Source organism: Micropterus dolomieu, linkage group LG05, assembly GCF_021292245.1.
Source record: "Micropterus dolomieu isolate WLL.071019.BEF.003 ecotype Adirondacks linkage group LG05, ASM2129224v1, whole genome shotgun sequence".
Lineage (NCBI taxonomy): Eukaryota > Metazoa > Chordata > Actinopteri > Centrarchiformes > Centrarchidae > Micropterus > Micropterus dolomieu.
Window position 1 is genome coordinate 29,625,936 of NC_060154.1, and position 26,947 is coordinate 29,652,882.

At 39.8% G+C, this 26,947-nt stretch overlaps 1 protein-coding gene across 6 annotated transcripts in view; it reads right to left on the reverse strand.

Annotated features, from left to right (window-relative positions):
- Positions 1-26,947, reverse strand: part of LOC123971735 (inactive N-acetylated-alpha-linked acidic dipeptidase-like protein 2) — a 580,586-nt gene that overhangs the window by 1,458 nt on the left and 552,181 nt on the right. For all 6 annotated transcript variants that reach the window (XM_046050743.1, XM_046050744.1, XM_046050745.1 and 3 more), the window contains one exon: positions 13,838-14,036. In XM_046050743.1, the coding sequence (XP_045906699.1) occupies positions 13,838-14,036 (199 nt within the window). The remainder of the gene's footprint in view (positions 1-13,837; positions 14,037-26,947) is intronic.

Genomic DNA, 26,947 nt, shown 5'->3' on the forward strand with positions numbered 1-26,947 from the left:
GTTCCTTGTTAGTCACACGATGTCTGTCTGCTTTGTGTTTTTACCTTCTGAGTCCTTGGTTCTGTTGTTTATTTTTATTGTGGTGTGTGTGTTCGGTGTTTTTGATCCTTTTTTCTGTCTGTTCCCTCTGTCTGGTTTTGTATTGGTGTGTTTTGGGTTTGGTTGCGAAGTTGTCTGTCTGCGTGACTGATGTCACCTGCTTGTGTATGTGTGTCTGCCAGTTTGCCCCATGGTTTCACCTGTTCTGCTCCCGCCCTTCTCGTTCGCCTGTGTTTAAATGTTTGTTATTTCAGTTCCGTCCTTGCTGGTCCATTGTCCATCATGCTGTGAACATCTGCTTGTCTGCCTGTTTTGTTCCGCCCTTTTGGATTACTTTTTATTGATGAACTTTGTATTTTTGCTGTGGTCTGGATTATCTTCATTTAGTGGATCTGGGACATGTACCACAAAGCAAGTTCAACACACCCAGGATATCTTTTTATTATCTCGCTTCACCAACCCTCAACTGGGATCGGGATAAGCGGTGACACGAAGCTCGTTATCAACTCGGTAAGTCAACCCAGGTTTCCCAATCCAAACATGAGCGTGTTCAAATGAAAGAGGCGGAGTTTGCAGCAGGTGATCAATCACAAACATGAAGAAGTCTACTGGCAGCAGAGCATCATCAGTATACAAACGAAGAGCAAACTGTAGTATTGGACAAATAGACAAAGTCTTAATAACACGGCTGCAGCTGACACATGCAGGAGGACAGAAAGTTGCATACAGTGTGAATGCCTAAATGAACAGGCATAGTCTATAATAATGTGTTGATTTTATGTATTCTTATGGTGTCTATGAAAATATTAGCCTTATTCTTTTATCTTGGCTGTGTGTTGGCATCTCCACATTAAAAGCCTGGGCAACCTGAATAAGTTCCACCTCACTTTTAAGAACTTCTCGTCACTCCAAAAATTAGATTAATTTATTTAACGCAGTCAGTGTTCAAAACGTTCTAAATTAAGTTCATAAAGCAACAAAACAAAAACTCCATTCATGCCAAAAATGTGCTCAAATAGTGGTCGAAAGACTGAATCTCAACATTTTGGCAACTGAAAACTACCCCACCTGGGCCCCCATCGCAAATCAATCAATCTCTGTAGGAGGATATTGATATTCAAAAGTTTCTCAGAATCACCGCAGCATAACTATAATTAAAAAACAGCCTATAAACCAGTCTGTGGGATTTCATACAGATGGTGATGTCATTTCCCAAAAGAGCTGATTGGTCAGGAAGTGGCGTTTTTAGTTGATTTTCTGTCTGGAACATGACCTACTCCGGAGCAGGTTAACTGTTGAACATAAGTTACCATGGCAATCTACCCTCGTAAGAATTGAACCACCGTTGTGGTACTGAAAACCCAGGGTTAACCCCGGAGTTATCTGGATAAGCTAAAATCCTGCTTCGTGTACAGGCCCCAGGTTACTTTCAACATTCTTTGGGGATGTTTTCAACAGTATAAACAGAAATGCTATATTTAATTACATTGTCAATCAAGTCAGATTTTGCTATCATCTTCTACAACATTCAACATAATGTTCAATAAAATTATTTCTAAGAACTGAAATGGAATGTTTTATGGTATAAACATGTTTTGATAGTATTTCAAAAAAAAAATTTTTAGGTCCCCTAAAGGTACTGAAAATGCTCCTGTAATGTTACTAAAGGTTCTGGAAATGTAAGGGAAGGACCCATATAGGACCAAAAAAAGAACATTCTAGGTTGGTTCCCTAAAGGTTCTACAAAAGTCCCTTTAATGATTTCGCAAGTGCGACCTAGGATCTGAAAAGTGAGGATCTGGTGACTACTGGGTGTAGAGGGGGAACATACACTGGCAGTGCCTGACGTTCCAGTAAGAAGTCAGGGCAGTCCAGGTGTTAATGGTCAGGCCAAGCCCATATCGGTCCAGCGACCTTCTCAGGGGTGTCCCACCATTCTGTCACTAAGTGATGTGGTGGTCGGGCTTTGGCTGGCCTGTGGCCGACCGGGTTGGCGTGGTGGACTTTGGCTTGTCATGGCTAGGGCGGACAGTCATCGGATTCCACCCACTGTACCCATAGAGTCCAGTAGAGGGCGGAGCCTGTGTGAGATAGAACGAAGGTTATGATATGGTAACCCTAGTTCTATAAGCACAGGCGGAGCCCTCTACCGATGAGCCCTGGCGCTCTGACGCCGTCTGCTGAAGAGGCAGTCGGATGCTGAGGCTGTAGGGACACTGCTATTTATACGTCTACTGCTATTTATGCACGTATCGGTAGCGACGTCCTATTGGTCGGCTACGTGCATGATAAAATTTCAGTAGGCAAGTGTGTGCGTGTGATTGGAGGAAGTAGTACCCATAGAGTCCATTAGAGGGCTCTGCCTGTGCTTATAGAACTAGGGTTACCATATCGTAACCTTCGTTATTTATGTTTGTGGTCTAGAACAGTTATTCATAAAGGTATTCAATGACCGTGCCGTGACCCGATACAGTATGCAATGTCTCAATCCTGATTCAAATGCTTGAAAAGATGCTGAATGTTAGCATTTTGGATTTTGGCAGCAAAAAGTTTTGTGTCAGCTGGCATGCAGCCAACATATCTTTTACTGGCAAACTGAGGCTAAACTGCTTTGAGTTGATTTGGTTTGACATTCTTAGACTCAAGGGAAGACAATCACAACAGAAACAAGGACATGTTATTTTTTTTGCTATTTGGACCTCTGCTTAAATAGTTAACGAGTCACAAACTGCTGTACCATATGAATTATTGTCCTTGAAAGACCCCACTATCTCTTGTTCTTTGTTTTCCTTTCACACTGTAGAACCCACCAGCATGCACACACATACAGCAACGCACATGCATCAACACAGACAAGCCTTTGGGGATAGCAGTGTAGTCATTTGTAGGTCAGAATGGTAGAGACTTCAGAGTGTTGCTCTCCTCAGGGCTGAAGTACATTGATTTCTCTTAAAGTGGCTGAACGGACAGTCATTGAGAGTAAATGGAGTGATTCTTCATCTGTTAAGACACAGGTCGTGAGCTGTAGGGTGTGAAGCAATACTGACCTTCAGCACACAATTTAGACTCAAAGTCAGAGGCATGTGAAGATTCTGCTCTACCACACGACACCATTAAATGAAACCAGTAAGGGTAGTCCTGTGAGCTACGGAGGCTTTATTATTTATCTACTGGAATAAACTGTAACCTTTGGTTGACAAAAGTGAAAGTGGACATTATTAATGAAATAAAGCAATAGAAAAAGTGGATTGTTAAATGCAAGCAGCTGTAAATATTCACCACAAGGTTCCGCAAAACCCTAGATTCTGTTTAATGATCAAGTTGTCTACAACATCTATGCATGGCAAATTTGGATATGGTTAAGCCTAGGGAGAATTGTTAAGGTATAGTTTGGGTTAGGTCACTGAAACACAGATTTCTTTTGCTACTTTAGGCAACACAACATTGAGTTGTGAAGTTGTTAATGTTACAACAGTTGCCAATGTATGCATCCATCCGTTTAGCTCTATTCTGTCTCCACCAAGCGGAGATTGAGTTACAAAAGTAAAGTTGTGAGCTGTAAAACCAAAACAATGAGCTGAAAGACACTCAAACATTTCCAGCGATGCCTTTTGAATTACATATAGTCATGTGACCCATTGTTAGGATAAAAATATTTATTACTGCAGCTTTAAGGGCTAGGCATGAAAGCCTAAGATGCTACAAACTCATCCGCCGCCCAGACCACCACACCCTAACGTTCTGCCTCTCTCCATAAAGGGCACAGTTCCTCACCGTAGAAGCACTTGATGGAAATCGTGACATGCCAAATCATCCAATATGGATGCAATAGCTTTTGGATCCTGGGATGAGAAAAAAAAAACTGCATGTCACAATCTGCACCACATTGTCAGCTTTGGAACTTATGTGATACTGGATATTGCATTCATATTTGGGAACATTCCAACTATAGAGTCAGCAAAATCATTTGATTTCTAAAGAAGGAAAGAAACCGACAAGCATAGAATGAATGCCTTGATTTAATGAGCTTGCCCGTAGGAAGTGGAGTTTTTGTGTTATCAGTCAGGATTGTGTTCACTTCCTGTAAAAAGCTGTAACCCCATGTGCCAAACAACAGATAAATCTTGAGTATGGTTTTATGCTTTTGTTGGGGGAACAAGTCTATATAGAAAGCAACAATTTGCCCACTGCTCATTGGCAGGTGAGATACAAAGCGTGGTGTTTTCTACATTGAGACCATCATCCATCCCTTGTCTGTACCAGCTTATCCCGTTGATGGCCCCAGGCTGGGATTATCAGAGCACACATTGGGCAAGAGGAAGGATCCATCCTGGACATGTACGCAGTTTACATAGGGCTGGCATAAGCCCTATGTAAAGTGGGGCTGTAACGGAATCTGTAACATTGCTGGCTTCATTTATCTGTTTCAAACATAGCTATGTGATACATAAATGTATCTATTCTAACACAACAGGACTGTTACAGATAGAGCTGCAATGCTTTATCTGCCTGCTGGTACAGTGGATAGAAAAAGGCCACACACCCCTGTTAAAATGCCAGGTTCTTATGATGTAAAATTATGAGACAAAGATAAATCATGTCATCACTTTTTCCACCTTTAATGTGACCTATAATGTGAACAATTCAATTGAAAAACAAATTGAAATCTTTGAGGGGGAAAAATGAAAACCCCTCAAATAACCTGGTTGCATAAGTGTGCACACCCTTAGACTAATACTTTGTTGAAGCACCTTTTGATTTTATTACAGCAGTCAGTCTTTTCGGGTAGGAGTCTGTTAGCATGGCACATCTTGACGTGGCAATATTTGCCCACTCTTCTTTGCGAAAGCGCTCCAAATCTGTCAGATTGCGAGGACATTGCCGGTGCACAGCCCTCTTCAGATTCAATTCAATTCAATTTTATTTATATAGTGCCAAATCACAACAACAGTTATCTCACAGCGCTTTTCATAAAAGAGCAGGTCTAGACCATACTCTATGATGTTATTTACAGAAGCCCAACAAAAAAAGATAACCCCACAGATGTTCAATTGGATTCAGGTCTGGGCTCTGGCTGGGCCATTCCAAAACATTAATCTTCTTCTGGGGAAGTCATGTTGTTGTGGATTTGGATGTGTACTTCGTTGTCGTTGTCGGGCTGAAAGGTGAACTTCCTCTTCATCTTCAGCTTTCTAACCGACGCCTAAAGGTTTTGTGCCAAAACTGCCTGGTATTTGGAGCTGTTCGTAATTCCCTCCACCCTGACTAAGGCCCCGGTTCCAGCTGAAGAATAACAGCATGATGCTGCCACCACCATGCTTCACTGTGGGTGTGCTGTTCCTTGGGTGATGTGCAGTGTTGTTTTTGCATCAAACATACCTTTTGGAATTATGGCCTAAAAGTTCTACCTTGGTTTCATCAGACCATAACTAATAATTTTCCCACATGCTTTTGGGGGACTTGATGTTTGTAAGAAAAGGCTTCCGTCTTGCCACCCTACCCCATAGCCCATTCATATGAAGAATACGGGAGATAGTTGTCACATGTACCACAGAGCCAGTACTTGCCAGAAATCCTACTAGAACAGCTGAATTTTATTTGTGATTAATCAGAGTAAATGATGGCAGGTGTGTAATGACTTCTAGTTAACCTGAGTTTAAATGTGATTGGTTAATTGTGAACACAGCTACATCCCAAGTTATAAGAGGGTGTGCACACTTATGCAACCAGGTTATTGTAAGGTTTTTATTTTTCATTTTTCCCCCTCAAAGATTTCAATTTGTTTTTCTATTGAATTGTTCACATTATATGTCACATTAAAGGTGGAAAAAGTTCTGACATGATTTATCTTTGTCTCATTATTTTACATCATAAGAACCTGGCATTTTAACAGGGGTGTGTAGACTTTTTCTATCCACTGTAGATGAGAGAGTGGTTACACTGCTGGAGAACAGTGGTGATCAAATTACTACCCAGATGTATTTTATGTTGTTAGTACAAGGCAAACAGCCTGATGCATTCCCAAACAAAATAAGCAAGACAGAGTATTGTGCCATGGGCCCTAAGAACTCTCTATTCTGATTGGCTGGTAGGTGTGGTTTAAATTTAAGTAACATGACAGTATAAATGAACACCTATAAAACAAGTATTTGTTCTTAGTTATTAGGGGCAGTATTAAACTGTAAAGACAACAGTAGTGAGGCTCATCGAGGTTCAGCTAAAGCGCTTAGAGCTATGTGTTACCAATAAAATCAAATAGATATATAGCCGTCATCTACAGTGAAGCTGGTCAAAGCCGCTCAGAAGAGAAAGAGGTTTGGAGAAGTCATACTTAAAAGTGTCAGAGGGAAAGAGAGCTAATGTTTGTTTGTTTTTTAGTAGCTTTCAATGTTCTCCAAGAACAATCTTCTGGAAGACACATAAAGCAAACTAATAGTAATACCACTATAACTGATATTTGTAATTTCATTACATCTGGTATTTTGTTGGAAAGTGGCCATAGTAAGTAATATGTTCCATTATTGTAATGGAGGATGTAGAAGCTAGTGGAGGTGTTTTGCCTCCACTTTGCAAACCATGGAATGCACAACTGTTCAGGTATGATCTCTTACAAACTAAAAACGGACATATTAAAAGTTATTGGAAACTGCAATGATGAAAACAAACAAAGTGCGTCAGAGCCAACGTAATCTTGTCTATACATGTCCCCTAAACAACAGACTGTCATCCAGTTATGAAAGAAGTCCTTTTGAAGCACCTCAGAGTGTACACAAAGACATCTGCTATCGATCGGTGTGGCCCTCGGCAGCCTGACATCCACTTTAATGGAGGCCGTCTCCTGCTCTGTAACACAACAAATTGGGTTTAAACTATATCTACTGGTCCCAGGTGTCACTCATGAAGGAGCGGCAGCATCCATCCAACGCAGACAGCTGCATGGTGTGTCGGTGCGTACCTCTGTGAGAACCATTTTAAGGTTTAGTTTCAAAGATTTCGGCTTATCCTTCCTTTTGCAACAGGAAATTTAAAGATTAGGAATGGGGTTTAGGAGGTTAGGATAAAAAATCCCTTACTTGTCTGTGTTTTAAGGGGACCTTTTTCTTATTTTCTGATATATAAGTAATGTTACAATGTCGGATGTTCATACTAAACATGGACAGTTTCAAATAATGAGGTAAATATATGTAAAAGTAATCCCTGAAAGCAAAAAGCTCAGGCTGAACATTTTCGTTTTGGATGCTATGTTTTTCTATGTAACCTCTCTTTGCACATGTGAAAGCTGGCGTGTTGGTTTTGGAAGTCACACTTCATATCTAGTATGCTGACTTCCGAAACCAAGATCGCCCCCAGATTGAATATGGAATTTCCCAGTGCAGTCGGCAGCTGGACTGGATATGGATTTTGGGAGACTAGAAACAGAACCTCTGTGGAGCAAGGCAGATGTTACATATTGATTTTGGGAGTTTGCATATCAGTTTTGGAAGTCAGCATATTGATTTTGGAAGTCACATTCCCCGGTTTTGCATGTATTGCCCTAGATAAAGTCTTCTTGAGCCAAACACTTAACCTGTATAAATGTAACAGGAATAAAAAAAAAAAGAGTGGCTGGACTTCATTAATGTTTCCCCACTACCATTGTTGATGCAGCTGAGACAACTGGACAAGTTGCCATGCCCATAATTCAACACCTTTCTCCTAATGCTCATATATCAAGCAAGGTACTAAGCAAGTGTAATAACAAAGTTTGTAATGTGATGTAATAATGTAAATTATTTGGCTTGAGCATTCCTCCAACCTAAGATATTATCGTTAATGTCCAACAAGAGGGAGCGTTTGATTTGTCGAATGTAAAGTGGATTTACAACATTACAAGGATATCACATTTGTTAAATATAATATAAGTATACTATGAGAGACCTTTCAAGTGTATCCTTAGTTTTAGGCATCAAAGCAATACAAGGAATGCTTTGCATGAGGGGGTGAGCCATGTTTAAGTCTTTCCAAAGGAAGCCAGAAGGCAAAAAAGACGGACTGCGCTGGATTTGGTGTAAGGTCAGATTGGTCTGCCTTCAGTGACCTGTGACCTAACACATGTTCTAAATATATTCTTCTACATAACATACAGTGTAATTTACACTGTAATATTCTGTAGTGTAGTATATCCATTCCAAAGTTGAGCAAGAATGGAGTTGTTTAGCTCTACAGTAGTTTAACTGTGGAAAAAAAGTTCAAACCCCTCAGGGCACACAGCAGGACCACCCGCTGGCCCTGTTGGTGACCGAGAATACTTATTATGCTGAATCTTATTCCGGTGTCAGCAGCATGTGCATCTTTGAATTGAAAAATTAACAGCTAGACCACAAACGCCTTACAAAACCTTATAGCAGTCAGACGCACAGGGTCAGTGTGCAATTTAATAAGATAAACCTTTGTTGATACCTAAAGGGAAAATTCTGGTCAATGAGAGGTTACCGTCTGGTGCTCACGACCACGAAATTTCATATCATAGGCATCACTATGACTTTGCGGTACTGCACTGCTGTACACCAAAAATAGCACAATTATGTTTTTTTGTTGCTTAAAAGTGTGCCTTGATTTTGTTTCTTAAAATAATATATATTAACCGTCAAGGTAAACATTTTAAAGACTGTTCGGTGCTCTTGGACTAATTGTGTCAGTCCTGTGGGGGAGTGGTAACTTCCTTTATAAATGAGTGCTATTAAGCCTTAATGCTTTCCGAGCATGATGGAGCAACTAATTTTAGCTTGGATGCTAATGGCAGTCTAGGACAATTAACATGTCTATTACTGCCATAAACTGTGAATAACACTGAACAGCAGAGGCCATTTATTCCGTTAGAATCTAGTTGAAAAGTAGACAGACAAAGAGCTGTGGGGGAAGACACAGTGTGTACCAGACACAGCGAGGATGCTAAAATCAAACAGAACAGAGGTGTGACTGTTATGAGACAGAAATATAGTCGCTGAGAAAAAAAAGTCCCCAATATCAGCCAAGGTCAGCTGTTCTCCAAATAAGGTGATTTGATGATTTATTGTGTTATTGTGTGTTTATTGTGTTTGATGAGTTATTCTTTAGCTGGACAGTTTGACTAAAATAACTCCACCAGCTAATCTGGCGCTCTGTATATGCACTGTGCAGAGCCTATGAATTACTGCTGCTCTGCCCTGAAAAGCTGCGGCTTGGAAACACTGTTGTGTGTAAATTATTTCACTTCTCCCTTTTCTGTCAGAAGGAATAAATATGTGTTCCCTGTGAAGCTCAAGTTTTATGTTACATTATTGCTGTTCTGCTCCATATGTAGAACAAGTTGAAAAAGAAGTGGATGCACCCAATGCAAGATAGAGGGCTGACAGGGAATTTAAATCATGACTGCCACAATATAGGACTGCATGTGATTTAAGGACTGTGCAAAAATGATTAGGGCAGGGAGAGAGGGGTCCGAAAAGAGGGAGGCTTATGCAGTTTTTTTTTTTCCATTGTGCTGCTTTGAGTCTAAATTTGCAAGCACTATAGACAACAACCACCTATAGATTATTTTAATACTGAAGAGAAAGTCAGAATCTGGGGTCTCATTCATAAATGGTGCATATGTATCTATAAAAAACAAACTTGAAGGGAAAATGTGTGGTCCTGTAAGTAAACTCTGAACCATGCCTACACACATAAACTGGAGAAATGAGAAACTGAGACTCACATGGCATAAAACGGTTTGAAATAAATAGGCCTACTCTTGTGTAAATTAAATCGAAATAGTACCTCTGAGTATTATAGGCTTAAAGCCTTTTTTGCCTTGATTGACTTTCCTTGAAGTGGGCCAAAAAAAATTATTTGCAGCACACACAAAGATCCAGATTTAGGATAATAAACACAAACAGAGATATCTGTTTCTGCAAAAGAACGCCTCAAATATGTTGTGTAATCCGGAATCATTTATTTAAAGCTTGCATGCAGTGCAATTTATTCTCATAAATAAGGTGAACAGGAGGACAAATTCCATTTAAATTGATGCCGTTTTCAATGTGTCAGTTGAGCAAATACCAGTTTCATATATTGTTATCAAATGTATGTGCCAGCGTGTGGATGTGATGCGCTGCTTGTAAAATGCGTTTACACTATTTTATTAAATAAATCTTTCAGTTGTGTGTCACATAAGACAAGTCATATTTCTTTTAACTCATCGGCAGCCTCATTAAGTGAGTGGAGGGTTTGTGATTGTTTGTTATTTCAAACTGGGGGAATCCAAATTACTACCTGAGTCATCTTGTCTTGCGTGTGTGTCCCCCTCCAGACAGTGAGGTCACTACTCAAGAGGGACGCCCCTTCCTGCAGATCGGGTATAAAGTGGTGGAGCTCTGGTGCTCCCTTTCCTCCGGTGCACAAGCTTTGCGTGAAAGTGCGTTTTTTTTACCCACCAAACAACTTCAGCATCACCAAAAGGAACGTCAGTGTTAAATTTCGTTTTGTAGAAGTGGCCTCCTTTTCTTCCTGCAGTCAGTACATATTAATATCAATGAGGGGCGTTTATCTGACTATTAATAGGCAACTATGGGTGTTTGAAGGGTCGGACATGGCGCTCCCTCACATGCGCCACATTTCAAGTTGATTGTGATTTATAAAGGGAACTTGCTTGCACGGGTTTAAGTCTGAATATTTATTGGTGTACTCCATTTTTGGCTTTTACTTTTAGTGAGGATTTTACTTATACCTTTTAGAAATGAGACCCCTCGTCGTTATGAGCCAAGACCCAAAGTTAAAAACTTTATATTTATATACTTTTTTATTTGATTTTTAGATGGAGGGTGGTGCTTTGTTATAAAATGAAATATCAGATCTGCCCTCCCCACCCCATAAACTTTCATACAGTCCCTTCCTGTAACTCTTAATGTGATCTGCAAATATGAATTCCTGAATTTGGCCTCAGGAATTGCTGTCCCAAAATGACTACTGGCGCGTTTCAGATGTTTCACAGGCAGAGCGGGAACTGTTTGAATGAGTCATCATGGCTATGCAGGCCACAGGCCATTGTGTTCAAACAGGTGTAACCTACCACCCTTTTCTGCCAGCTTGTTCTAAAGAATCCAAGTTTCCACTACATTCATTCAGCATCAGTGGGCCAACATCAAAATCATAGTGCTGCTCATCTAAGGGGTTTTTGACACTAAATTGTCAACCAATAATAAATTAATCATTCTTTTCATGGAAGCAGATCAGCTTTAAAAATATGTTTTGAAATGTTATGAAGATAAAAAACAGTGATCACTCAACTCACCCTGATTTAGGCATCAATAAATGACCAAAAAATACAGTGAAATCATGCTCAGTGTAGAACCTTCAAGATGCACAGCAGACTTAGTTCTTTGTTCATTCTGCTGAAACCATTCACCACCATAAAGCCATCTGCCTTCAAGTTCAAATCATGTCACCAGTGGCATGCCACGTGCATAAATTCAAATCACTTTAAAAATGACTTTTTCTTGACCCGACTTGCTTTTGCCATTTTTCATCATCATGTTCCAGCAATCACTTCTAATCAGGATACTGCCTGACCTCCATTAAATTAACTATATTCTGTTAAGTGTGTAACCCTGCTACTACTTCTCTGAAAAACTTTTCAACAAAGTTTCGATTTAAGCTTCATCTGATGATAAGATGGCAACTCAGACATGTTAAATATGAGTAAGTGCAATAGCTCTTACTTTTGGGCTCCGGCTTGAATTTAAAATATCTTTTTTTTTTTTGGTGGGGAGAGAGGTAAAACTCACCCTCAACATTGTGGCAGAACATACAAGACAGACCCTTTAGAAACTGTTACAGTACATTAGCTTGCATATCACACCAATATATGCTGTGTACGGCAGCACTCATTGGGCCTCATGCAAGAATATTTTTTCATATTGTGATCCAAAACCTCTCCTCCTTTTTTCTGTGAGGTTTGCTCATACGAGTGTCCTCTGTGCTCTTTTCAGCCTGATGATTGTCTGCTGTTCCAGAGTTGGTGTGTGTTTGTGAGACTTGATGACTTGACTGATGACTGATGAGACTTGTATGCCTCTGCCAACACATGTACTTTATTGCTGTACTTTAATCCATCTTTACGGATTCTTACAGAGTACAGCTATACAAAAAGATGCATTGCATTTTTAGATGCAAAACATTAGCTGTAGGTGCAACCCACTCACAGGATCACAATTAGCTAGGCGTGCTCCAATAGATTTGTTGGCAATCACGTCAGAATGAGGCAGGAACTGATAGGCAGAATGGACAAGATGGAGGAAAGTCCGTACTGTCCCATTTATTCATTATGTTGTCCCTCATTGTGAAATCTGGAATCGCCCAATTTATTTTAAAATGATGGCTAAAAACCTATTTTGAGGTCACAATGACCTTTTGACCTTTGTGTCAAACGTGTTATCTATTCAGTGTTTGACCTACTGTGAAATATCTTGCAAAACAATCTTCCCTTCTGTTCCTGAGTTATGGTGTTGAATAATGGCCTAAAAGGGTTTTTCCAGGACATTACGATGTCAGAATGAAATTGACCTTTGACCTTTTGGGTAAAAAATGTCTTCATCGTTTGTTTCTCATTAGTACTGTAATAATAATTGCATCACTTCCTGAGTTGTGGCCAAAAATCTGTTTGTCAAGGTCATTTTTTCTTGACAGTGACAGTAGAGAGAGACAGGAAAGGCATTAGAGAGAGAGGATGAACTACTGGGGCACCAACAACCTGAATACACTTGTACGCAATACTCTTGTAAAGGCCCTAAATACTTTTTGTATGCCTGCAATGTATTCACGGATGACATTACAATCCTACTATTAAGAAAACAACTCTCATGAGTCTATATTTTCCATCCACATATCAATGTTGATGTTAAGATGTTAAGAAACAAAAACAGCAAACTTTGTTTTTGACCACTAATGACACCATAGAACAATGTTTTTAGACAACATTTTCTATGTTGTATGCAGCTTACGAGCAGGCAGGCCATCACCAACGCACATGCCTGTCAATTGATTCATGTTATTCCACCGATGTACAGTTGGTGGCAGTAAGGCACCAAGAAACCCGCGGGCAAAGGCAGGGAAGAAAAAAAAGACTGACACCAAGCAAAAATGGGTGTAAACAATTTAGATTTCAAAACATTCAAAAAGTCAGCTTTGCAATTGTTGTGACGAAAGGAAATGCATCTGACACACTGGACGTTACAGTTTTTGTTTACAAGTCAAATCCAAAGGCTTTAATAAATGTCACGTAATGTCGACAGATACACGACAGATAAAAAGGCTCAACAGCTCCGATGGTATGTGAGACTGCACAGATAACAGAACCAAGTTAATAAAAAGGAAGGAGGACCAACTGAGCACTAACTGAGCTAACGGTGATTAGCGTGCCAAAGGTGGAAAAACTTCCTGAGCTGGTTGTTGTTCAGGTTGCCTGCAATTTCAGTCAGCACAGAATTAAGACTTTTTTATGCCAACTGGAATGGAAAATAAGAGCAATTTCATCCCTGGAAAAAGATACAGAAAGGAACTGCTGACCCGTAAAAACACAGCCTGCATGACCTGTATAATTTTTCATCAAGAAAACAGAACACCAAGAAACACATCGCTAGAAGGGACGTTAAGATGTCAAACACTACATTCAACTACATAGATTTATAAGATTTTGAGGTCTCGAGTTCATGTAACATAATTTCTCAGGAGTGTGTGTATGGGTGTGTTCCACCACACTATAACTACTGCTGCAACTCTGAGACACTAACTTGGCTCCCACCTGTACACTCCAGGCGGTGTCTGTGGGATGATGAAGCTCTTCTCCAGGTCACGGAGTACATCATTCAGCATTCGCACGTGGGAGGGATCACGCTCTTTAGGGTCATTTGCCGGCCGCATAGTTTCTGACTGGAAGAAGGCTGCACGGTCCCTCAGAGAGGAGGCTGAGGACAGCAGGGGCTGAGATACCATGCTCTTGTCTGTACACATAGAGAATACAGGGAGAAGACAAAGCAACAGAAACAACACGTGAAAAAATGTACCTTTACTTTAAGGCATCTAACTGTCCAGAAATAGTAGCTGACTTAAATATACAAGCATTGGGTGAAAGAGCTACGGATGACAAACACAATCAAATTGCAAGGAAGAGGCGGTGGTTTCAAGTTGAAATCATTATGGACATTTAAAATGTTATCCAAATCTCTGTGAGACATTCTCAACAAAACCTGTCCAATGGGCTTTTTATGGCTTTATGGGCATTAGATGGCCCTTCTCAAGATGACGTCAGGGTGATCAAACTTGGGCCTTTGAGCAAGGACAATATGAATGTGGTCTGATGAATCTTTCAGACCTTTCCCCTTCATCTAGATGAGTTACTGTTTGGAGGGAGGCAGGGTTCTTTAAATATGGAGGATATTTTTTTCACCTTTACACCTGTAATCATGAATCGGTCAATATATTTTTGGAACTGTTTCTACATAAAGTTCTGCACAAAAATATTTCCAGTTTGCCCCTAAACATACTAAGCAAAAGGTGGTGGTTTTATGAACCCAGGATGAATTCAAACTCCTTTTCCACGATCAAACATCAAACGAAAGATGACTAAGATTAACACATTAACACAAGCAGAAGTATATAAGTTAAAGCGTTCCTCCATTGTCAACCACCATACCAAGAAAGCACTCAATACGCTAAATTAAACAGGTCCTCTCCTCCTTTCTCACCTCTAATTACTGATCAATTTACTCTACCCGCCTGTACACACACACACACACACACACACACACACACACACACACACACACACACACCCAGTTACTTACGCAATGCCATCCTCATTAGCCTGTCAACACAAAGCTGGCTTGTTTTACAGTACATTTGGCACAGCAAATCAATTACCTTGCATTTACTGTATAGTTAACTGGCCTGTATTCTTGGCTCTATTAAATGATATCTGGCTGGATCCAATGGGCCTGTGTTGGAAAGGCTGAAATCTGTTGTGTTACTGTCTATATGAGGTTCGTGCTCAGGTGTTCTGTGAATGTTTTACATTCAATTAGCCAGAAATGGATGCTTTTAGAGTACGTGATCACAATAATGCCACTCTTTGCAATTCTGCAGGTCAAGAAATTGTCTCATAAGCTGCTTACATGCTTTTAACTTGAAAATGTCCCATGGTGATAATGTGATCCAAGCATTGCATACAATCTGAGTCAAAGTCTTTAACTGCATTGCTGTGACACTGGATCTTTTATATTTACATATAATGAAGCCTGTAAAAAAGACAGATGTAAAAAATATATATATATATATATATATATATATATATATATATATATATATTTATTTAAGTAGCCAGTGTGTAATGTGTACAAAATGAACAAGATATCCGGGCAGCTAAACACTTTCCAAGCACAAGGACAACACAAGCAGGATAGCAGGTAAAAAAAACACAGCAATTAAAAATGAAAACAGTGGAATGTATAACTATTGGCTGCAGATGAAAATGAGCCCGTATGGCTAACTCTGGCACTTAACATCATGGACCCAGGTGCTCATGTTAATTAATGTGCATCGTCCCTTCTTAAATAAAAATAAAAAACCATACTGGTCGACCACTAGTTTGTTGTGCTAAGATTTTTTGCTAATTGGGTAAAGTGAGGTGAGTATATATAACATAGGTGCATTTCTCAGCATGTGCTGAGTCAGAGTGCATGCAAGGAAATATCTTAGACAGAGCATCAGTTCATCACAGTACTACCCAGGTACTCTCCACTCCCTTCTTACTGCGAGGCAACAGCACTCTATCACCTTTTTTTGAACAATAAAGTGGAGATTAATGATTTTTTTCAGCTGATCCACATGTTGTTTATGTGGAAGTGATAGCACACAGACTGGCGGCCTGTCCAGGGTAAATCCGCCTCTTACCCAGTGTCATCCGAGATTGGCTCCAGCCTCCTGCGAGCCTCTAAGGATAAGTAGCTATAGCTAATGGATGAATGGCTTTCTTTCTTAATCAACAGACCTTGGTGTGTGTTTGTGATTCTTTGGATCAGAGTGTGTCACAGTAGGTTGGGAACAGTGTGTGACTCATTGGACAGGAGAGGGGAAGACAGCAGGGACAGAAATAGACAAAGAGAACGGTTCTCTCCTACAAATTTAAATGGCTCTGGCTCCTCGCAGCCAGCTGGGACTCATGAAATATTGTTTGATTGTTGTAATCCATCACATCTTTTGACACACAGGGACGTGTGTGAGTGTATTTCTATTTGGGTATGCGGTTGGGATTTGGCCTCCTGCGATAACACTGGCAGAGAGAAGAGAGGCAAAAACAAAAGAGCTTTAGGGTAATGCTTTTTTTCAACATCAAATGTTGGGAAAGTAATGCACACCACTAAGTACTTAATAATAAAGGGTCACATGAGGGGATGGACACAGGGAAAGTATGCAAAAAAAAAGAAGATGCAAAAAAAGCTGAATAAAAATAAATAATAAAACTGTGCATTCATTAATTCCTTGGTATACAGACTGCAAAAACTAACACAGAATGAAAGTGACTAACAACTTCAAAAATATAATGCTGCAAATTAGATCCAGTCTCTCAGTCTCTAAACTCCCTCTAGAGCATTATGTGTAGGAAGGAATTTCCCTTCTTTAAAGGTAATATCACACAGGGTTTCCCCAGGTCACATTAGGATCATTTGCTGAGCTAAAGTGTGGTGAACCAGCCAGTGTTGGTTTAATTATTTTATACCAAAAAGGAAGAATCCAGAATCTCTCTTTGTCTCTCCCTGACAAGAGGGGGCGGGAGGTAAGATATCAACCCTCAACAGACAGCTGAAGTTCCTCAAAGTGGGGGGTAGTCCTTTCTGCATTTAATTTATGTTGCAACTAATGCTTTGTTCCCAGCACCTTTATATACTTTCTTAGAAATTATATGATACAGAAATATTATGTTAAATAATCAGGAACCAGTGTCCCCCCCCAGAGGATGAATTAGGTATTACATGTCATTGTTAATGCCTCTCCTTCTGTTTAATTTATTACTCTGTATTTTATTGTTTGGAATCTGATGCCATGTTCTTATAACTTTGTTTGTTAAGAGTTATCAGACCGTTTAAGCCACGCAACTTTGAATTCAGGAACAACTGAGTTCCCTTTTAAGCTTTATTTCAGTCGAATTAACTTTCGCTGCTCCCACCAAAGTTCAGAAAAGTTCAGGGTTAGTTACACTAGCAGTAACATTGAGGACATCAACCGCCGAACCGAGCCAGGCTAACGGCCTATCACAAGTTTCCTTCAACCGCAAGCTGACTAGGACGGACCTCCAGGACAAACCTGCAGAGAAACCAACAAGCAGTAAGACAAACAAACTACATTCTGTGTCAAGGTGATAGCCAAATTTAACTTAGTTATGATCACATAACTTGCGTTCATTATTTTCCCTTAGAATCAAATTCTTTCCCACAATAGACCAACAAAATTCACATTGAACTCCATTATTCTCATTGATTGCATCCTGTTTGTTTAATTCCTGTTTGGAATGATTGTTTTTATGTCTTTGATATATTTAACCTCACTTTGTATCCACTTAAGTTAGTAAATGAATTTCACCTTAATCACAGGAACTGTGTGTGTGTACTGTTTAAATCCAGGTCACTGGATGGAGGATTCAAGACTTTGATATGAGACTGATTGATTAAACTGATTCAAAATGATTGGAGATTGCCAAAGGTGACAGCCTGTGACCCTCCAAAACAATAAGTCAAACTCTGTCTGGCTGACCGAACCCTGTGGTCCATCTCCTAGGCAACCCAAGGTCAAGATTAGCTTTAGTTAGTTTCAGACTGACAGACTGGCTCTCTTTAGAAAGTGTTATATGGGACTTAATGACACACAGTGTGACTTCGGCTTACTAAGGTAAGCATAGTGTCATGTTTTGAACCAATATCCTAAATCATCTTCAGATAAAGAATATCCTTATTTGAACACTGCAGAGTGAATCTCTGTAGGTCTAGGAAAGAGAAATACTCCAGAAGAAAAACCTTTTCCTTTTCATTAAAAGACCTGTCAACATATCTTTTACACTAGTATGAAGTTTGTTATGATTTTATGCTAATGGTGTAACGTAGGTGAACTAAGAATATAAAGCTACCCCGCAAGCCATTTTATTAAATACCACTACAGCAGCAACTTAAGATTAAATCTGACGGCAGACCAACGCCAAAACTGGAGCTGCGCCTGGAGAGGAAAAAGGGATTTCCTGGGAAATTCTATAACGTGGTTATTGACCACTTCGTCACCATGAAAGACAGAAAAATGGCCTTCCTTTTCAAATAGGGTGAGTGAAATGTCACCTCCTTCTCTCGCTGAACTTAACTGAACTGCAGCTATGTGTGCGATTTTTGATGTGGTTTTATTGTTTTGCTTTGCCTGCCTGCATTTAGCTGCGAATGAACAGTCCGCTGAAGTAACCTTATTGTTTTTACTGCAGTTGTGTACGCATAGATAATGAGCTCCGGACAGCACCTGCTACAGGGCACGGGGCCAGGTTTGTTTATACTCTGTTGGTCTGGTACTCGGTTGTTAATCTTGAGTGATGTTGTGTTATGAACATTTGGCCAAGCATTAACTAAGAAGTATGTATGCCTATTTGATACATGCACCACTGCTACCATGCAAATGTAAACTTCTAACGTCTTCTGGTTGAGCTTGTGAATGCTTCTTTTATTCATAACCGTAGCCTATTTGTACTGTGCACTATAAGCAGCGGGCTATGTATGCTATTTGGGGTGAGAGAGAGTGAGTGAGAGAGTATGTGTCGGTCAATGCAACTTTCAGCGTGTGTACTGATAACAGATAGTGCGCATCTTTAAATTATGATTAAATTTTGTGTAAAATTGTACCCTGCACTGTAATAGCACAATGCATTAGATAATTGTCCTCCAAAAAGGACATCCCCTCTCACTAGGCTTCCCTAAAAATTTACCCCACGCCACTGATGGCCAGATAACTTTGATAGTGGCAAAAAAATATATAATAAAGCGGCTGGTGCTGTAACTCTCAAGTCTTACAACAAAAGTTACTCATATTTGCAGCAGTACTTTATGTCGTGTTTAATTGAGAGCTTTTACTTTAAAAAAAAGTCTCTGGCTTGCATGACACATCTCTGAAAATTCCCCTGAATGAGAAATGTAGGAATTTCCTCTGCCTGGAGATACTGGGGAAATGAAAAAAGGCATCCATAGGTTGTTGTGGACAAATCGCTGGGAGGCACAAATGCTTAATTGTGAACATGTAAAACGATCTCTTCACAATCAATTTGTTGAAAACGGAGAAAAATAATAAGCATATATTATAATCAGCAAGGGGGATTGAAGACACATGGGACCAACAGGACAAGGACAGAGATTATGCTCCTCAAGGAGCACAATATCTTATTACTTCATCTTATCTTATTACTTCACACTCTCATCTTTATCACCAGAAATTTCCATTTTACGTAAATTTAATGGACAATAATATTTTCTTATCGTTTTTTGTATGTAGAACTGATGGCACACAGAGTAACATTAGTAAATACTCAAAAGATTGCGTAGGTTGTTTGAGAATACAGATCTTTTAATGAAAGAAAACGGTGAATTCACTTTTTTCTTTTGTTCATATTGGCAGCTATTATGTCCTTGGTTATCACTGATTGGACAGTCATTTTTATTTAACACTACTTCACTGATTACAAGCAGGGAACTGAGTGTTTTGCTGCTTTATCTTCATGCAAGTACTTGTCAAAATGTGTTCAAAGCAAAATGTCACTGAAGTCAAGGTCAGACCATGTTTTTGAGAAATTCTGAGAGAAACATGCACTTATCTAATCATATACCTGCACATGCATTTTGCTAATGCAGACACAGTAGGGAATGCATTACAAACTGAATTTTAACTTGGGAAAAATAATGACAAAGATCCTTTTAACAGTTTTAGATTCACTAACTGGCGAGCTTGAAAGGCACTCTAGTCAAAATGTAAATGTAAAATATACACAATATCGCCTTTTAAGTTCATGAGCACAAAGAAAAAAGTCTGTTTCTCACAGCTTTTATTCACTTCACTCTGTTCCACTACATTGCAAATGAAATGAAACTACCATCCAGTTCTCATTCTGAAATGTTAGACACATCTTGTGTTATTAATTAGTTATAGAGCATATGTTTACAAAATACACTACTCAGTACCAACAAGCCTTTAGGGCCTTTAGACAATGCTACGCCAAATGAGGGAGTATCTTTTGGAATTATGCTGTCCATCGCTCTAGTAGAGAGGAGAAATAATCTCACCCATCTGTAGTTTTTTATAGTCTGAAGTCACAATGCTAGGCTATGAAAGTGGTCACCGACTGTCCTACCCCTACCTCTGGACAGTCTAATTACACAGCAAAATGTGGTTCTTTGGCTATGCCACTGAGATATTCCTAATTACTGTAAAACTTGAAAATGTACACCACTGGTTTTGAGTGACTTCCATTTATGTGGGCACACATATTTACTTTGATTTCCTCACTGTATTCTAGTGATTTACAGCACTGACAACAGGCTGTTCTACCTTCTTTGGTACTGCAGTTGAGGACCAAAGGCAGCACTGCTACTGAGCACCATCACTACAGTAAATTAATGGAGATTTATGTCAGATCAGACAGGACCAAAGGCAGTTTTATATGAAAAGAAAAAATAAAGAAGGCCAGTGATTAAAAAAGTTGAACAAAAGGTTTTTGGAGGTTTCAATTAGCTCCGGTTGTTTGATCCGAGTCCCCTCCATGACTGCCAGTCACGAATACTGCAGTGCTCCACACTGGCTGTGAAGAATCCATTAAATATCACTGGTCCTATGCTGCAGGGGGCTGCTAAAACACCCAGAAACCACACACACACACACACACACACTCACACACGCGCACACACACACACACACACACACACACACACACACACACACACACACACACACACACACACACACAAGCATTTCTACTCATACACTCACTCACAGCCATTTCACATCCCCAAAAATATACTCACACTAAACTTATAGGCCCCAAAGATGCATGCACACACACACACACACACACACACACACACACACAAACTTTACTTACCCCCATCTACATTCAGTATGCTGTACCAGTCAACCTGTTCTCACTCCCAAGTCGTCACGTAGGGACACATGGTCAAGTCCCCTTGGGATATTTTGTAATGCTCCAGGAAGCCCCTTAGAGTCATAGTTCAATGCACTGGGGGAAGCCCCAGACTTTTGAACGGAGACCGGTGTTCGTTTCCCGTGTGAAACATACGTTAGGTAAGGAGCGTTACTTAACTTACATAAGTTAAGTCACATAATGTAGTTATTTTTGTCCCAAACCATGATGTTTTCCTAAAGCTAACAAAGTATGTTTGGTGCCTAAACCTAAAGTCAATGTAAAGCTCCCTCTTCTTGTTAGCCTCTGTTCGGTTAGTTTCTTTAACACAATGGTTCATCTCATACGGGGTTGTTTAATCAGACTTTCCACAAAACTGAAATGTTAGCACCATGTCATTTGGCAATACTACACCTTCCACGAGGCTTTGACAATTTAAGGTTGTAGCGAATTCAAATGCTTTGTCATTGCAGTTGGAAAAAACACCAGAGTTGCTGAATTTACTTGAATCAATCTCAAAACTGCTTGGACTTTGACAGGCTTGACTTCAGTGGTCTTATCTACAGCCTTGCTTCAGCATTGATGGAGCACTTCCAAAACATGAATATGCATAAAACTGTCCCAGTTGAATCATTAGTGCAAAAGATAATCAACTGAGTTAGAAAAGTCACAGATGCGAGCCTGTTTACATACAATCGTAAGGCAATGAGTCCTAATGAGCATTCTGGTAAGAAAAATGGCTGAGCTTATGATTCTGTTGCCTGTTCCACTAATGGACAGCTTAAGATACAGATTGCATTTTGTTGAAAACAGATACAACATTCAGCAGTATAATTTTTTTGGAGTCAGATTTGGATGAATTTGGATGATGTCATGCTTTTTTCTTGATTACTACAATGATGAGTTAGAATTTTCCCCTCTTCTCCATACCAATGGGTGCGAACTACGGGGGAGCCAGGAGGAGCTTTAGGGACCCAAAAGAATGATATGTGATATTTTGGGGGGTCTAAAATATTGACAGCTTGCTTTATTGCCATGAATTTCTATATTTCTCTATCATCATGGATCATGCAGAGCGTCAGACTTCATCCAGCCAGAGGGAACAATAATCGACCATCCGCAGCGGGCCAGTTGCTCCACGATCTCCTGTCCCTGGTCCGCCCCACTCCCTTTCCGGGGACGGGTGGTGTCGCTAGTAAGACCGACGCGCTGTGAACAGTTCGTGATCGTTCCCTCTGGCTGGATGAATATTAAGCATGATCCATGTAGGCCTACTTCTGCAGCTGGGGCTCCCCGCAGCGCCATGCAACTTTCTAAATTGTTCCCTCTCGCGGAGAAAAGATAGGTCAGGTCGCAAACACAGCTGCAGCTGTTGTGTGAAGCGTAATTGTAGCATATGATAATAATATAATAAGACAAGCATGCCTGATACTTTCACAGTCAGCCCCAGGCCTACATGCTTGCAGCTATTAATGATTCAGCAGTAAGAATCACAGTTAAAAATATTCTTGCAGCTTTGAACCCAATCTGTTGTTAAATTACCCAGTGGCCTAATACTCTTATGTTTCTATGTTGACAAGTACTGAAGGTATTATTAAAAGTGAACTTTGAAATGGTAATTTGTAGTGCTGAAAAATTCCGGAATCTGTGGCCTATCCTACATTTTCTCAGTGTTTTGTCCTTTTATCTTACTTAAAATTACAAGCTTTCTACATGCCAGCTTTAACCCAGCAAACACTGCCATTTACCAACCCACACGCCATCCTAACTCACACCGAGAATTATTTATCAGGCCTCACTAACTGTTACCACACACACACACACACACACACACATCAAATAGTATTTATTTCACTGTCCTATTCCTCCTCCTCTTCTTTCTGTCCATCTGGTGCCTCTGTATTTTTAACTAGCGGAGATAAAAGCTCTCTGCCACCTGTTTTCTGGTTGAACAGGAGCTGCTTGGTACAAAGCAATGAGAGTATCCGCACGTTTTCACAAAGTCAGATTTATAACTTTAAGACGTTTATAATGCCACCTGGAATTACATTTAATATAAATTTAATAACCACAATAAAGAGCCCAAAATCTGTCCCGAGCAGCCTCTTTTTGATTACACACAGTTGATGAAAATAGTAAAACTAAATGTAAGCATAAGGAAAATGACACTTGGAGATGAAGTATAGGGATGTGATGTCCAATTGTGTATTAGAAAGCGCAATAACAATGCCTGTTCCATAGCAACCTCATTTCGTAACACAAGCCCAAAAATGAGAGGTAACACTACTCCAGTCCCACTCACACTGTTTGGTAAAAGTATACTACCCACTACAATTTAGTATATTTGTTTAATCGTAGTTACCTTGTATTCCAACTCTGTAGACTAAATATTACTAAATATAAAGTGACTAAAGATATTTGATAATTACTGCATAAAATGGCTTTAAAAAACTTTATTATTTCCTTGGAATGGACCAATGGAGTGGTTGCCTGGTTCCAGACCTTTGAATTGCATCCCACATCTCTGATTTGTCCTGAGATTCAAACAAGTCTGGTGGTCTGCCCATTACCAGCTGTCCCCATCAGCTGGAGAAACAGTCGCCCAATCAAAGCAGCTAGGATTAAAATTTTCATCTTCCTATTCCTAGCGTTGCAGAAGTCGAGATAGGTCTTGACATAAAATCCTGAGTCCTCTATGTTTGAGGCAGTGACAAGACCGAGTAGATTTTATTTCACTTTAATTGTGGGAACAAACGATCGCCTGTGCGTCATTCAATTTATTTGATGATTGGATGTAAAACTTAGTGATTCAAATGCAAACAATAATGTTATTTTTGTTACTGTTAATAGCAGTCACCTTCTCTGCCCACCATCAAATGCAATCCAAGAAAGTGAATGCAGGAGACTGGAGAAGATGTGACTGTCTGGGAGAGTGAGGATGCAATATGTCAGCAAAATCTTTGTAATAAGATTTGGGTACCCAAACCATAAAGAATCTGCAAAAGAACGGACCCTCAGTGGTAGGCCACATAAAATCACAGAGCCAGGCCTTCTTGTCCAACATCTGTGCCTGACCTTACAAATGTGCTACTAAAAAAATGGTCAAAACTACGCGTGAACACATTCCTAAACCTTCCTAGACTTCTCAGAAGAGCTGAAGATTTTATAGCTGCCAAGAGTGGGCCAACTCCATATTAAACCCTGCGGATTAGGAATAGGATGTCATTAACCTTCATGTGCATGTCAAGGCAGGCAACTCCAAACTTTTGGCAATAAAGTGTAGGTTTCTGGGCACTAGTTTCAGTTGCTTGCCAGCTATTTGCCACCTAGCTTGGTGCACAGGCTAGGATTTTTTAATGCCACATATAAAGCTATGTAGCTAATGTGTAAGTTTAGTTACATAAAGCTTAGCTAATGTCAGCTGCATACAGCTCCCGACATTAAAGTTACATCTTTGTGCCTGTTTTTTAAGTGTTGTAGTTGGGACTGTGTTGTTGTCCTGTATCTTCTGTCTGTTGTTTGTTATTTTATTTAATCCAAGCACCCATTCCCTACAGGAGGCCTTTGTCTCCTGCCAGGCCGTTAAAGTAAATAAGAATCTGTTCTAAATGAACTTGCCTGGTAAAATGATAATAAAAAAATAATCTAGATAATCACAGCAGTTGAATTATATTATAAAACCAATTAGTTGTGTAATTCTGCTCATTGTCATTTGTGTGGATTGTCTGGATGATGAGGCCTTTCAGTCTTGATGAAATGATGCTCACTTGTAGCACTATTCTTCATCTTGCCACTGATGTGCAAATTTGCCAAGAAGGTGTATCTTTCATGCCAATAAAGTGCCTTTGAATTGAATTAATAGAGAGGAGAAAGTGGGGAGCAGAAATAGGGGTACAATGAGGGACAAAGTGATGAAAAAACAGAGGCTACAGACAGGTATAATAATCAGTCATCTCTCCCTCTCTGGTCATAAGCTGTCCATTAGTCTCAGACAGGGAAGCATAACCACTCAATCTAGGCCTTAATGGGATGGTGCTTACATGCTTAGACAGAGCCAGTGAACCTGAGCCACTGAGCAATTGCCTTAGTGGTACAATGAATGAGATTTGAAGTTGGAGCTACGGTACATGTGACGGAGGGCATCTCTCCATCTCCATCTCTTTCTATCCCCGATCTTAGTGTGTAAATGATGATAGATAGGTATATATTCATTTGATCTCGACCGTGAATTAATTAATTCTGTACAGCATGCATTTTCTTATTGTAAATCAACAACTTGTGCGATACAGAGCAACTCAAATACAGTGCTGACTATGAATAAACCCCACTCTCCGCATAACAAAAGTAACATTAAACATTTTGTTTATTCTGAGTTTGCAAGTGAAGACAGTGAGCAGGCAAATGTGTCAAGGCCTCTGTTGTGCATCCTCTTTCAAAGGTCATCTTAATATTCAAGGACAGAGTCTTTGCACGCTCTGAGACTGTGACTGAATAAGCTGATTTTGGTTCAGAAGGCCTGAGGTTGTGCAGCATGCTAACAGCTGAATGTAATGTAAATTTACACAGAGTTCAATTCAGACCTTGACTAAAGTGCTGCGTTCTTCTTACTATGCAAGTTGCAAACTTTGGGTGATAAATATGTAAATCACTTTATGCAAATCACACACTGAGGACCACTTTCCTAAATTGAACACGTACCTGTAATCTATGTCTAATTTAGCTTATTACCATGCTGGCTCTAGCCAAGGTGGTGCCCCTTCCCATGTACAGTTCCCCAAATTTCACAGTAGGCCTACTGTAACTAGAAAACTAACATAGCTTACAGCATCCCAAATTTATTAAATACTGCCCCAAATATGCTTTCAAGGGCAGATTACAGTGATTGATATTTTTGGAAAACATTTACATCTGTGTAGTTAAGGCTTTGTCTACATTAAGTTGTAGCACAGAAATTGTGTTTCCATTATTCCATTATTACAGTCATCATGTTGCTCATCACTGTTTACCTGTATTATAGTTAAAACTGCTGAGCGCCAGGGGAGACTTTGGTCAGACTTGTTAAAAAGATGTTACCCAGGTTAACTTACCAGGTGTTTTGGATGGAGACATTGGGAGAAAACTGGCAGAAACAGACGGTCCTGTGGGAGTTATTAGTGGAGAGGGAAGTTTTAAGGGATCCACAGTTTTTCATGGAACTATTTGAACTGTTTTTAATGAGTCCCTCTCCAACTGAAACTGTGTAGAATAATTACTCAAAACGACAAGTTTGATGTGCACACAAGCACAGAGGTTCATGTGGTTATTTTACAACCACACAGAATCTGGTTGCACAAAATCTAACCAGCAAATCTGCTGTGAGTAATTGAGGCTTGACAGTGTGCATCATCGCTCCAGTTAGAGACTGCAGATGGAACAGATAACTGCTGCTTAAGGTGGCACTAAAGTAAAGAAAAGGCCTTCAGTATAGGCTACTCAAAGGTGCAGATCTCATTAAAACTGTGGAGTGGACCACAAACATGGACATTTTTCTCCTACCTTTATCATAAACATAAAACTTGAAATCAGTACAGTTCTAAGAGCACAATAAATTAGTCCAACACAAGTTAATGACCCAACAAAACAAAATATTCATAAAAAAAAGTAATCAAGACTGAGGTAAATGATGTTGGGTTATTTTAACCGCACACAATAAAGTATGTAGTA